This window comes from Lepisosteus platostomus, chromosome 5, assembly GCF_059453375.1.
Source record: "Lepisosteus platostomus isolate fLepPlt1 chromosome 5, fLepPlt1.hap1, whole genome shotgun sequence".
NCBI lineage: Eukaryota > Metazoa > Chordata > Actinopteri > Semionotiformes > Lepisosteidae > Lepisosteus > Lepisosteus platostomus.
This window is the reverse complement of record NC_142615.1, coordinates 54,207,342-54,221,883: the sequence shown is the minus strand read 5'-3', so window position 1 is coordinate 54,221,883 and position 14,542 is coordinate 54,207,342. Positions and strand designations below refer to the sequence as shown.

Sequence of the window (14,542 nt, the reverse complement as noted above, 5' to 3'; positions counted from 1 at the left end):
CCAGGTGTGTGTAAATAAAGCTGAACTCCATGACAGTGAGTGTTTTTCTGTGATCTGATATCATGAGGAGAAGCACTACCTTGGTCTTATCCAGAGTGTCTGTCAGTGCTCAGATCAGACAGTCCTGCTCCACCAGTGCCAGGCTGTGACAGTCCTGGTCTTGTCCAGAGTGTCTGCCAGTGCCCAGGTCACACAGTCCTGCTCCAGCAGTGCCAGGCTGTGTCAGTCCTGATGTTCCATAACCATAGCTCCAGTTTGGAGGGGCTTCTAAAACAGCTTAATGGATTCCAGTTGCAAATTGTGAATCATTTTCCCTTTTTTATATGTTTTCTCCTGCTTGATATTCAAAACCAGTATTCAGCAGCCCCCAGATTCCTCCTCACCCATCTCAGATATCCAGGTCAGCTCTCAGGGTTTCCTGCAGCTCTGGCCCTTGTGTTTTACATCGCATACCTGATTTTGCCCGGCTTCAAGTTTCTCCTAGCTTCAGTATAGGATTTGTGGCTCCCAACTCCTCTACAATGTGGATTGTCAAGGGGTCTCTCCGCTAATAGAGGGGTCAGACTGGTCAGGGACTGTCATCTTTGTTAGTTTTTCAATATTCCAGCTCATTGAGGGGTCAGACTGGTCAAGGACAGTGATCTCTGTTATCGTTCTAATATTCCAGCTCATCAAGGGGTCATACTGGTTGGAGGAAGTGATCTCTGCTCTGGGAGAGTGGAAGTACAGCACGGAGAGACCTGGGGCTCAGTGTGTGACTCTGACTTCAACTGGCAGGATGCAGAAGTTGTCTGTCGAGAACTGGAGTGTGGGGTTCCCTCACAGTTGTTGAAAGGGGCTCATTTTGGAAGGGCAGAGGGACAGGTCTGGACAGAGGAGCTCCATTGCCAGGGCAATGAATCTCAGATTTTCTCCTGTCCAAAGTCATCCACAAAATCACAGAACTGCACCCACGAGAACGACGTGGGACTGAAGTGTTTTGGTAAGAGCAGGATAATTGATTTAATTTATTTTTGTAACGTTGTTCCTGAATGAAATGATCAGAAGTTTAGGAGAGAGAAAACCCTCAACTCTCTCCAGTCACCTGCTCAAAGCAGCCTGTCATTCCCAGCAGTCTTTGGTCTATAGCCCCTCCCCTCACTCAATGTCAATACAGCAGGGGCAGCAGTGTCTCATCCATTTTTGTTTTCTTCAAGCATGAAAGAAAACAAAGCAAATATAACTTGGTCATGTTCTGTTCTGCTCCTAACATCATACAGCAGTAAAGAGCTGCCCAAGTCCCATTGATTACTGTCTGAGTCAGTATTGTGGGTTTAATCAGTGAAGAGCTGTAGAGCCCCATTGATCAGAGGTACTAGGTTGAGGGGTTATTGCTGGAAATTGCATGAAGCTCAATTTGCTGTGACGCTACTCTCTCCCCTATACTGTGTGCAGGATACACAGGGTTCAGACTGGCGAACAGCTCGGACTCCTGCTCTGGCCGAGTGGAGCTGCAGCACGACAGTAAATGGGGGACAGTGTGTGACCTGTACTGGGACCTGAGAGATGCCAGTGTTCTCTGCCAGCAGCTGGGCTGTGGGAAGGCTGTAGCAGCGCCAGGACAGGCCTGGTTTGGACAGGGCAGTGGACCAGTAAGGGCTGATGTGTTTGAGTGCCGGGGCAATGAGAGCCGTCTCTCACACTGCGCTGTCTCTTCATGGGGGAGAGCAGGGTGCTCTCATGGACAGGACGCAGGAGTCATCTGCTCTGGTGAGAACCAACACACTTGATAATTAGAGATGTAAACTACAAAAAAATGGGCATGCAGCCATTGCATGCAGAATGTAAACACAATTTTGACACATTGCGGATGCTCCACTTCCATCAATCTGTTGGATCCTAATGAAAAATTGTCCTTCAAATTCAAATTCCATCCATCCAATTTAGGGTCATGGGGGAGCTGGAGCCTATCCTAGCAAGCAAGAGGAGAAAGGTGAAATACTCCCTGGGTGGGATACCATTGCAGTGAACACACAGACACAAACACACTTTTATTCTTGGACCAGTTATCCCAAAATCTAATTAGCCTGTCAGAATAATTCTGGACTGTGGAAACAGAAAAACAACATGTAGATCATTACTGCTATGAGGCAGTAATGTTAACTACTGCACCACAATGCCACCAAATAAAGGAAACTTGATTTTCAAACATTTTGTTGAAAAACAATTAATGATTATTAAAAACAATGCTTCTTGAGGTTGAACACATGGATGTATCAAGGTTAATTTTACCAGAAAGATGTAGGTGAAATCTGTCAGGTATGAACAAATTTTCCATCCTTTCACCTGGACAAAATAAATTCTCCATCTCTGTGGGCCTGGTTTATGGTCCTGATGTCTGACAATAAAACTTGATGATCATTCATTTTTTTATAGGTTCCTCCCTGTCAGCTCTAGACGGTGGAGTCCGGCTGTCAGGAGGAGAGAGTCATTGTGATGGTCAGTTGGAAGTTCACTACAACAGGACCTGGGGGAGACTTCTCCAGCACTCCTGGGGCTACAGAGAGGCGTCTGTGGTCTGCAGACAGCTGGGCTGTGGCTCAGTGGTGCAAATTTACAACTCCTCTGTGTATGAGACAGGGGACAGTGCTGTGTGTCTGACAGGTATTCAGTGCTCTGTAGTACAAGTCTATAACTCCTCTCTGTATGGGACAGTGACAGTGCTGTGTGTCTGACAGGTATTCAGTGCTCTGTAGTACAAGTCTATAACTCCTCTCTGTATGGGACAGTGGAAGTGCTGTGTGTCTGACAGGTGTTCAGTGCTGTGTAGTTCAAGTCTATAACTCCTTTCTGTATGGGACAGTGAGAGTGTTCTGTGTCTGACAGGTATTCAGTGCTCTGGTAACGAGTCTCACTTGGTGAACTGCAGCTCTCCACAGACAGTCAACTGTAGTGCTGGACAGGAAGTGTCACTGCTCTGCTCAGGTAGGATTCATTTGGTCTGTATGAAGGTTTTTCATTAGTTTAATAAAATATTTTTACTGTGTTATCTGTTGCATTGCACTGGTAGAAGTGGCCCGGAGCCAGGAGGTCTGAGTAAAGCAGGCTGAGCAAGCAGACAAAAGTGAAACTACAGCCAGGCAGAATAAAAATAATCACCTCCTCTACCTAAACACCCAGATCCTTCTGTAAAATCGTTCTTTGAGAGATCAACTCAGTCTGACTGCTTTGGCATTCTTTCCACTCTTCAGTGAGAATCACAGTTCTCACTCCTACATCAACTGACATCTTGCCCTCTTTAAAAGCAACAAAGGGAAAAAAAAAAGCCTTAAAGAGCTCTTCTAAAGACCCTCCCTCTTTCCAAAACCCAGTGAACAACCTATTCTACAAAATTAACCCATCACACCTCTTAGCAGAATTTTCCCACAACATACCAAAAACCTGAAGATGACTGAATCTGTGCATTGAGATAAAGAAGAGCAGCTAATTTTATTTTGAAATCATTAAAGATCAACAATTATCAATTAACTTATTGTGTAATTTGGAAGGCAAATGGTTACACCCACAATTGCAATTAACTATTTGTAAGGGTTGTGGAATCGTTTCCTATCAATTTGGCTAGAGCTTTCATTTCTAATTACTATTTAGAATGTCTCAGAACAAAATCAGAACACAATGCATAAGCACAAAACATTAAACGTAACTGATACATAACAAATGTGCTGTGTCAACCTACTGATGAGGTGACTCATCAGTACTATCAGTACTGATATAGACTAGTGGTCAGTCTTATCATGCAGTTCTTAAATGTGGGACTCTGATGCACAGATACAACAGACTGGAACAGATTCAGCTTTCTCACACCACAGCAGCTGACCACTGTAGTGACCACACCTCCAAAAAAAGCGAGAATACAAGTCCCAGCCCTCTGTAGGCACATTGTCTCACACTCACTCACTGTACTGCTCGATTCTCCAATGTCTCACATACAGTCACTGTGTTGCTAGACTCTCTAGTATCTCACACACAGTCAGGATGTGAACACAGGTTTGTGGAGTGAAAGGTAAGATGGTCTCTTGTTCACCCGCAATCCAGTCATACAGGTAAAAGAAAATAAAAATAAAGGTTGTGATTTTAATGTAATGTGTAGCGTTTCTCTCTCTCCAGGCAGAGCTGATGTGAGGCTGGTGAATGGAGCCAGTCCCTGTGAGGGGACAGTGGAGATTCACTATAAAGGAGAGTGGGGGACAGTGTACAGTAATAACTGGGATATCAGTGATGCTACAGTGGTGTGCAGACACCTAGGCTGTGGATCTGCTCTTTCAGCACTAGGAGGTGCTCACTTTGGACAAGGGTCTGGATCAGTCCTGTGGCACTCAGTCTCCTGCAGCGGTTCAGAATCTGGGCTGAGGGAATGTGGAAAACAAGAAGCAAAACAGTTAAATCTCCCTCACAATGTAGATGCTGGAGTGAGGTGTTCAGGTAGGAGACATCACATTTTTTCAGCCTCCAGCACTGAGAACAATAAAACTCCTCCACTGATCTAGAGTCCATCATCATGTCTTTCTACCTGTGTGGGGACCAGAGGTACAAATACAGAAGACAGGAGACTCTCTCAGACAGGAGACTCTGTCTGAGACTCAGACTGTCTGAGAGCTACAGCAGGACAAACGCCTCCTGTCTGCTGTCTCTCAGGGAGGAAGAAGACACTCTTTCACTAAAAGCAAGATCAAAGCACAAGAATTCATATCATAAGACAGTAAAATGAACGATTGATTGAACTGAACAAATCAAAATCCCGGACCCTGGATCTGTATGTCAAGTGTTTCAGAGTAGTGACTTGGGTTACAAGTCCAGTCTGTCCACCAAACAATGTAAATTATCAACCCTTTTCATTTCTCAAGTAGTCTTGTTCTCCACTTTACTACTCCCTCTCTCTATAGCTATTTTTAACAATGATAACAATGAACCAGATAATTAACATTTTTTTTAAATGCATTATATACTATTATTTATATAGTGCACATAACTATAAGAAATGCATAGATTACATAAATATGATGTAATCAATGTAATTGATGTAATTAATAAATATATTGTAGACATATTGCATATTCAGAAACTGCACTCTTCAGTTTGAGAAAACTCTTCTCTTATCTGTGTGTCTCTGCAGCACGAAAACAGGAAGCCTCTGTCTGTCTGAAACAATAGCTCATCCTGTCTGTACAGGACAGTTAGTGTGTCTGCATCTATTTCACTGTGTCTTTCAATTTTTAACACTGGTGAGTAGAGAGTCTGCTGGGGTTCCAGTGTGCTGTGGGGTGAAATGTCTGCTCTCCTGGTGTCAGGTCAGTCTCAGCTTTCAGTAGATCTGGTCAGTTTCAGTTGTGTTTTAATGGTATTGTGGTGTCAATTGTCAGTGGATATGGTCAGTATCAGTTGTGTTTTAATGGTATTGTGGGCTCAGTGTTGTGGAGCTCAGTGCTGCAGTGCACTGTGTGTTCAGCTGCAGTACCCGCTGGCCTAGGAGATTATTCTCACTCAGAGAGTAGTGAATGTCATTCTGGTTCACATGAATGTAATTGAAAGATGAACTCTCAGTACAACACTGGATATAAATAAATAACTAAAACAGTTTTGTTGGGCTTATTAGAGTAATCCAGTGATTCATATTTGCGTCTAACCTCACTGCCATATTGCAATATGGGCTACAGATGCAGCCATTCAAAATGCGCGGGCGATACCGCATTATTTTCCGGTACGCTGTACGCAGTCTACCGCGAGTTACCGGTAAATACCGCTAGCAAAATAATAGTATCCGGAATTTCCGCAAGGTGGAGCTAATAAAGCTCAACCTCTCATGTTTGAGCTGTCGCCATCAAAGTCTTTAACGAAGATATTACTAATAGTATTAATAATGAATGACCTTGGACAAGCTGTAAGTGTAAACTCAAAGTATTGCCCTGGTCCACATTCCTTTTTTCATTGACCGTCTTTGTAAAAGTAACACCACAGCATTTCGCAATCACGCATTTTTTTCCAATCATGCAAAGTACAGTAATTTTTGAGAATCGATTTACCATGCCTTTCACATGCTCATAAAAGAGATTGATTTAGGAACATAAACATATTACCGTATGCAAACTGTACTGTATACAGTATGTATATGTATATTTAATGTCTTAACTGTGCCCGTTTAAGTATTGAATATTCATATGGAATTTTACCACTGAAGGGAAATCTTAGTAGCTGAGCATAAAAAGAATAGGAGCATACTGCAACGCGTGTGAAGGCCATAAACGATATTAATTTTGGAAAATAAACATAAAGTATATGGCTGGTCTCGGTACTTTAAAGAAAACATACACGAAACATGGTTTCATTATGACCAGAATCGGTCTTGAGATATTTTTAACTTGATTTACAGTATTTGAGAGGTATGTCTTAACACCGATACTACGTAAATACTGCTCACGTATATGTTTCTAGGTTTATATTATGCATTTCATACGGTCAAATTACTTTTGAGCAACTAATAAGACACGCGAAACGGTATGCCCAGGGCATTTTAGTTTCGTTTTGTGCTGGGACTCTGCTTTAACAATGTCGCCGTGGATTGATTAGAGATATCAAGTACATACAAGTCATTTTTTAAATGTTGTAGTTCGTCTTGTAAAAATGTTACGAGTACATCATCTATCAACAATTACACAGGTTCTGTTTCCATATTGCGGATTTTGGTTACGTAATATTATTTTCTAAATTTCACGTTGTGAATATATGATTTGGGCAAACAGAGCCGCTAAGAAGTACATTATGGGTTGTTGTTTTTTTTTGCAGTTTTATCTAGAACAAGCGATGCTTAAACCTTTGTCTGATTCTTGTGAAACTATCCACACGACAGTTACAGTACCTAGGAGTTGACTTCAGTGATGTCACTGATGGGATGTTTCTAAAAATCCATCCTCTGTAAAACGTCTTCTCTAGTTGTCCTGCATATGTATTCGCTAATGAAGCTGTGTGTTCTGAGCCTGAATCTCTACATTTCTGTATGAACCAGCTTAGAGGGCTAAAGACAGCTTGTGTTTAAATTGAGTGTAAGGTAATTTATGCTTCTAAAGTCATGGTCAGCATTTATTATTGTACTGTGCTGTAAACTTGTTCTGTGCCTAGTCACATTATTTTATAACATTTTTATAGTGTTATCAAATCTGGTGGTGCTGTGTGTTAGTTTCCTGACTCCCATGTCACATGGTCTGTGATTGAATCCCATGGAACTATGACTTTATTTTTTAACAAACATTTCTTTGAAAAAATGAAACTTTTCCCTTGGTCAGAGATTAAATAAAACCTCACTCGCACCAAACAAATTTATATTTCTAAATATCACAACATGATCGAATTTAAGTCTTTTTAATAACAATGAATAGTCACCTATGCGTTACAAAATAAACATTTATATTGATTTAAATCACGTTTTGATTTCGGGTGTTTAAAGGCGATATACTGTATAAAAGCGCTGATTCTTATGGAGTGTGTTCCGCCGGGGATTCAAAAATTTTATTTTTTTTAATCGCGTATCTAAGGAAAATTGCAGTATAACTTTGTTCATGCACAAACAGTGGCATGTTACATTATAATTTGGGTGTCTCCCCTTGCCAGAAAGCTCTAAATTGCATTTTGAGTGCGGTTTTTGACTTTTTCTAAATTGCAACCCATAAATAAAGCTGATAAAGCTTAGACTAACTGTATTCTTAACTGTATTACAACAGCACATTGGACAATGCAACGTAAATTACAAAAATGCACTTGGAATCTGTCCAAGCCCTCCTACGAAAATTATTTAAACTGCGACACTTATCATTCATCTCTAAATAAACTTTATTTTATATAGCGTTTTAAGCGAATAGGTAATTAGATTGCTCATAAACCTAATCGCTTTTTCTACATAAATACAGCGTGATTGCTCTCTGAAAATGCTTTTCCTTTATATTTAGGCTCAGATTTCAACTATAGATCGTATTATTATAAACTTTCTTGGAAAAATGTATTTTATGTAAACCATGTTTGCTATTAATTCATTTAGGGCTAAAATACGTTCATTGTCTTCCAATCGAGTCGAGTTGACATTGGAAGCTTGCCACTCCCGGACTGTTACATCAACGCATTAGCATGTTAAAGCGATTTCATTGAGGAGCCTAGCTACCAGTTAACACTGTACTTCCTACTTTGAAAATACCTGTGAAACCGGTTTAATTCGTCACAGCCAGCACTCCGGCAGAGAGGGGGTTGTACTCGTAAAGTAGAAGCAGGCGAGATTTCTAGCGAAAGACACCTCCACCCAAAATCCCAGTAAGTACAGTACTAGTTAAGAAAGGCGAGGCTCCTCAATGAAATCGCTTTAACATGCTAATGCGTTGGTGTAACAGTCCGGGCGTGGCAAGCTTCTAATTTCAACCCGACCATGGCGAAAGGAACCCTTCTTTCATTTGAAGACAATGAACATACTTTAGCCCTGAATGAATTAATAGCAAACATGGTTTACATAAAAGCCCTTTTAGCCTTTGTCACTAATGAAACCACTAAATAAAGACATAAATATAAAAATCTTAAGATTTTTAAAATACATGACTTTGCTAAAATTTATTTGATAATAAAAACGATTACAAATGCCAGGGGAGAGAGAGAACAGGGGAGGGGTGTTGGTTTTGCATAAGGGGCGGGGCTATGGTCTGTTTGGGAATGTGGAGTTACATGTTCTGGCTGTTTGTGAATTATCGTTGTTGAGTATGGAGTGTTGAGGTATTGATTTTGTGTAATGCTTTATGTTGAAAATTGAGGTGGATTTTGTTTATGATAAAGAGGATAAACTGGGATGGGAGGAGGGTTTGGTTTTGCATAAGGGGCGGGATTATGATAATTGGAGGAATTTGCGAGAGTATAATGGTTTGATATATTTGATTTTGTATTGTGGTCGTTATCTATGTTTTTGGTTGGTATTATGTTTATATGGTTGTTTTTGTTGGTTGGTTGTTATTATGGTTATTAATAATACGATCTATAGTTGAAATCTGAGCCTAAATAAAAAGAAAAAGCAACTGATTAGGTTTATGAGCAATCTAATTACTTATTCGTTTAAAACGCTATAGAAAATAAAGTTTATTATTAATTTGCTGGACAGAGCGGTGAACATTATTATGCATAAGACAAAGATAACGATCCTGATCAGTTTAGAGATCTGTGTACGCTGTAAGGTTTTTACTTCTTAAACTTTTAAAATACACGTTTAGAATAGAAATAAATCCTCTTCCTGGTACAGTCGCATGAAGAGAGAGGCGAAACAGCCCTACACAGCCATGTCGCAGTACACGAATATAATCATATCGTTATTAAATTCTTTAGATACGCGATTCCATATTATATTAGCAGAAAAGCTTAAAACTACCACTTTTTCACACGCTATTTCACATGTTAGTTAAATTTAATTTATTTATATATTATATATTTATATCTCTGACCAAGGGAAACGTTTCATTTTTTCAAAGAAATGTTTGTTAAAAGATGAGTCATAGTTTTAGTGGGATTCAATCACAGATCATGTGACATGGGAGTCAGGAACCTAACACACAGTGCCACCGGCAAGGTCACATGCAAACTGCTGAAAAAGCACTACAGAAACATTATCGACAGACAATGTACAGCGTGTACTATTCTTGTGTTGCGGTACACGAATATAATTATATCGTTATTAATTTCGTTAGATACGCGATTCCATATTATATTCCCTTTTAATCAAATTCTAAAAGTATGCTTGTTGACTACGGTATCTCTTTAGTTAAAGACTTCGATGCTTAAAATGTTTAGGGAGAAATGGAATACTGGTGTGTATTTTTTCTTTAAAGTACTAAGACCAGCCATATACTGTATGTTTATATTCCAAAATTAATATCGTTTATGGCCTTCACACGCGTTACAGTATGCTCCTATTCTTTTTATGCTCAGCTACTAAGATTCAAACAACCTGGAATAACAAGTGGTCTCAAAGTCACCGAGCTCACAGAGCTTCAACAACAGATGACAATTCCTTTAGTCCTTCTTTAGTCTTCCTGAAGTTGTCAGATTATGAGTGAATAAAAGCATTTTTATTAAAAACATGTTTGCGTTTGTTTGGGAAGCCACCTTTAAAGGCAATATATAAAAGCGCTGATTCTTATGGAATGTGTTTCTTTCTTCTTTTTTTCAGCATGGAATAAACCTATAACTTGATTCTTATGGATGCCCGGTTCCACCGGAGATTAAAAAAATATATATATTTTTTTAATTGTGTATCTAAGGAAATAGCAGTATAACCTTGTTCATGCACAAACAGTGGCATGTTACATTATTAATTTGGGTGTCTCCTCTTGCCAGAAAGCTCTTAATTCCATTTTGAGTGCGGTTTTTGACTTTTTTTTAAATTGCAACCCATAAATAAAGCTGATACTGTTTAGACTTTTAATTATTTTAAACTGTATTACAGCAGCACAATGCACAATGCAACGTAAATTGCAAAAATGCACTTGGAATCTGTCCAAGCCCTACTTTTTCAGGCATTTTCTTTTACTGTAATGGACATAAAAACTCCCTTGCTTTTAACAGAGCGTTTCATAAACTACGAAATTATTTAAACTATTATTTAAACTGCGACACTTATCATTCAACCAGAGCTCGAAATATCACAAGGATCCTCAAGAGCACAGCAAAGACTGTGTTAAAAGTATACTAGTGACAAACTTGTTATAGAGAAACATGATCAGATTTTCCCTGGTTCAGAAAAAAAGATCTAAAGTGTTTACACCTAACTTTCTTAATTAGATTTATTTAAAACAGTGAACTACTGTAAGTGTAACATAACATTCAGAAATACAATCGAGAATAGTTTTGTGGTGTTTGTATAGATGAAACGTTCCTAAAACGTATAACGTAACAAAATCTGTTGTATGTCATCGGAAAATACAAGAAGTTTCTGCTTTGTGTAGGGATGGTATCAAGAAGTAATCTAAGTGGTGAGAAAGCTGTGCTCAATGATAATTAAGGGACTTAAAAGTAAAAGGAGATGCTTCATATTGCTTGACTAATTTTAAAAACTAAGTTATAAATGCAGACGCTCTCTCGGTGCCGCGCCAGGTCTAAATATCGAAATATACATTTGCCCCGGGCAAAGACCGATGAGCGCCCGGCCTGGGTGCACGGGGAAGAGCAGGACAGGAGTGAAAGTGGTCAGGGCGGGGTTTAGGAAGGCCGCCGACCAGTGCTGCAGTGTGAAGCAGGCGTACAGTCTGGGGAGGTATCCGTTTTCCTTGTAAATAGTTCCCTGCTTCTGCACCCCTGGGTCTTACTCTCTCTCTCTTTTCTCTCTCTCTCGGGCACGCGGGCGGTGTGTTGGTTCGTGCTGTTGGAGGACGGGGGCGCGGGAGAGCCGGGCTAGCAGGTGGTGACGGAGAAGAAAAATAAAGGCTTTAACTTGCTTTAACTCCGCAAGTCTGAGTTCTTGTGTCCGTCCTATCCAAACCCGAAAGTATTACAATATGTATCTGTATAGCAGGTGGTGTACAGCTTTTTAGTATAGATTACACTTTTCTAAAACGTATTTAAAAAATAAAAACGATTACAATCTAATCCTTCCACGTTTGATCCCAAAATCCCAAGAAAAATAAATCTAAACGGGGAGAAAGCTATGCTGAAAGTTTATTAAGATACTTAGAAGACAAAGATACTGTATCAATTTATGTTGCATTTGTCTGATTACAATTAAAAAAACATATAACTAAACACGCGTTTGCGATTTAAATCAAGACGCGATTTAAATCAATATAAATGTTATAATAAAATAGTGTAAACACCAGGCCGCAGCTGGGTGATGGTCAAACCGGTGTCGACGAGGGCCTGGCAGGGAAGGAATAAGCCAACTCTTCCCACAGCAGGCAGCGTGAAGTGCTCCTTGCTTAGAATAGCAATATTATGGACAATCAATTGACAATAAACATAGAAAGCACACATTAAATTTGGGAAATTTGGTTTCAAAAGTCCTCATATCAACGATGCCTATACTGTGTTCCTCTACAGTATGCTAATCTATTGTAGTGCATTCGCCCCCCTCTTAGGCTGCGCAAACAATCTTTTAGATTTTTATAGAGAAATAGAGGCTGTACAGTATGCGTTACAATATAAACATTTACTGTCAACCTTTAAATCAACAATTGATTTAAAGACGATCTGTCAAAGCGCAATGAAACCTATTACTCAATTCTTATGGATTCCCAGTCCCGCCAGGGATTCAAAAATAACATGGAATCGCGTATCTAAAGAAATAACAGTATACAGTAACTATGTTCATGCACAAACAATAGCATGTTACATTATTAATTTGGGGGTCTTGCCAGAAAGCGCTAAATTGCATTTTGCCTCAACACTCCATACTCAACAACGATAATTCACAAACAGCCAGAACATGTAACTCCACATTCCCAAATAGACTTCATTTCCATAGCCCCGCCCCTTATGCAAAACCTACATCCCTCCCCTGTTCTCTCTCTCCGCTGGCGTTTGTAATCGTTTTTATTTTTAAATAAATTTTAGCAAAGTCATGTATTTAAAAAATCTTAAGATTTCTTTATTTATGTCTTTATTTAGTGGTTTCATTAGTGACAAAGGCTAAACTTTCTTGGAAAAATGTATTTTATGTAAACCATGTTTGCTATTAATTCATTTAGGGCTAGAATATGTTCATTGTCTTCCAATGAAAGAAGGGTTCCTTTCGCCGTAGTCAGGTTGACATTAGAAGCTTGCCAAGCCCGGACTGTTACACCAACGCATTAGCATGTTAAAGCGATTTCATTGAGGAGCCTAGCTTTCTTAACCAGTAAGTACTGTACTTCCTTGGTTTTGGAGGGGGGGGGGGGAGGTGTCTTTCGCTGGAAATCTCGCCCCCTTCTACTTTGAAAATACCTGTGAAACCGGTTTAATTCGTCACAGCCAGCACTCCCGCTGGCCGCCCACATGTTATGCTCTTCGTTAATGTCTAAGCCGGAACACCTCATTATATCTCATTTTGTATTTCTTAAAAAAAAATTGGTTGCCCAGCCTAACACTATTGTTGTTATTGTTTTTATCCTGTAAAGCGCTTTGAGGAGCCAGCTTTAAAGGCACCATATACAATAAAGTTCATTATTATTACTATTGTTAATTTGCTGGACAGAGAGGTGAACATTATTACGCAGAAGACAAAGATAGCGATTTACATTGCATTGTGCATTGTGCTGCTGTAATACAGTTTTAAATAATTACAAGTCTAAACAGTATCAGCTTTATTTATGGGTTTTAAATAAAGGCGATTTAAATCAATATAAATGTTTATATTGTAATGCCTAGGTGACTATTCATTGTTATTAAAATGACTTAAATTCGATCATGTTGTGATATTTAGAAATATACATTTGTTTGGTGTGAGTGAAGTTTTATTTAATCTCTGAGCCAGGGAAACAGGGATTTGAACACACAGCATGGGAACCTAACCCAGAGCGCCACCAGCAACATCACATGGGGAGGGCTGAAAAAGCACTACAGAAACATTATCAACAGACAATGTACAGCGTGTACTATTCTTGTGTTGCGGTACACGAATATAATTATATCGTTATTAATTTCTTTAGATACGCGATTCCATATTATATTCCCTTTTAATCAAATTCTAAAAGTATGCTTGTTGACTCCGGTATCACGTTAGTTAAAGACTTCGATGCTTAAAATGTTTGGGGAGAAATGGAATACTGCTGTGTATGTTTTCTTTAAAGTACCGAGACCAGCCATATACTGTATGTTTAAGTTCCAAAATTAATATCGTTTATGGCCTTCACACGCGTTACAGTATGCTCCTATTCTTTTTATGCTCAGCTACTAAGATTTCCCTTCAGTGGTAAAATTCCATATAAATATTCAATACTTAAATGGGCACAGTAAAGACATTAAATATACATATACATACTGTATACCTTACAGTTTGCATACATTAATATGTTTATGTTCCTAAATCAATCTCTTTTATGAGCATGTGAAAGGCATGGTGAATCGATTCTCAAAAATTACTGTACTTTGCATGATTGGAAACAAATGTGTGATTGCGAAATGCTGTGGTGTTACTTTTACAAAGACGGTCAATGAAAAAAAGAATGTGGACCAGGGCGATACTTTGAGTTTACAGCTTGTCCAAGGTCATTCATTAGTAATACTATTAGTAATATCTTCGTTAAAGACTTTGATGGCGACAGCTCAAACATGAGAGGTTGAGCTTTATTAGCCCCACCTTGCGGAAATTCCGGATACTATTATTTTACTTGCGGTATTATAGGAGAATTTACAGTAACTCGCGCTAGAATGCGTAAAGCGCACCGCAAAATAATGCGGTATCGCCCGCTTGTTTTGAATGGCTGCATCTGTATGTAACTGGTGCTGGAAACTGTGAACACCAATAAACCCTGTCTATGGTCCTTTTTCTTGAATCACCGCCCCACATAGGGTCTAATCA

General features: G+C 39.3%; 1 protein-coding gene across 2 annotated transcripts in view; it reads left to right on the top strand.

The window, feature by feature from the left end:
• Positions 1-14,542, top strand: part of LOC148669375 (antigen WC1.1-like) — a 590,051-nt gene that overhangs the window by 552,880 nt on the left and 22,629 nt on the right. The window contains exon 1 of one of the 2 annotated variants that reach the window (XM_088632413.1): positions 5,218-5,327. The exons of the other annotated variant lie outside the window; for it this stretch is intronic. Coding sequence (XP_088488539.1) covers positions 5,306-5,327 — 22 coding nt within the window. The 5' untranslated portion in view covers positions 5,218-5,305. Of the gene's footprint in view, positions 1-5,217; positions 5,328-14,542 lie in introns of those variants that run through there. 2 annotated transcript variants of the gene reach the window in all.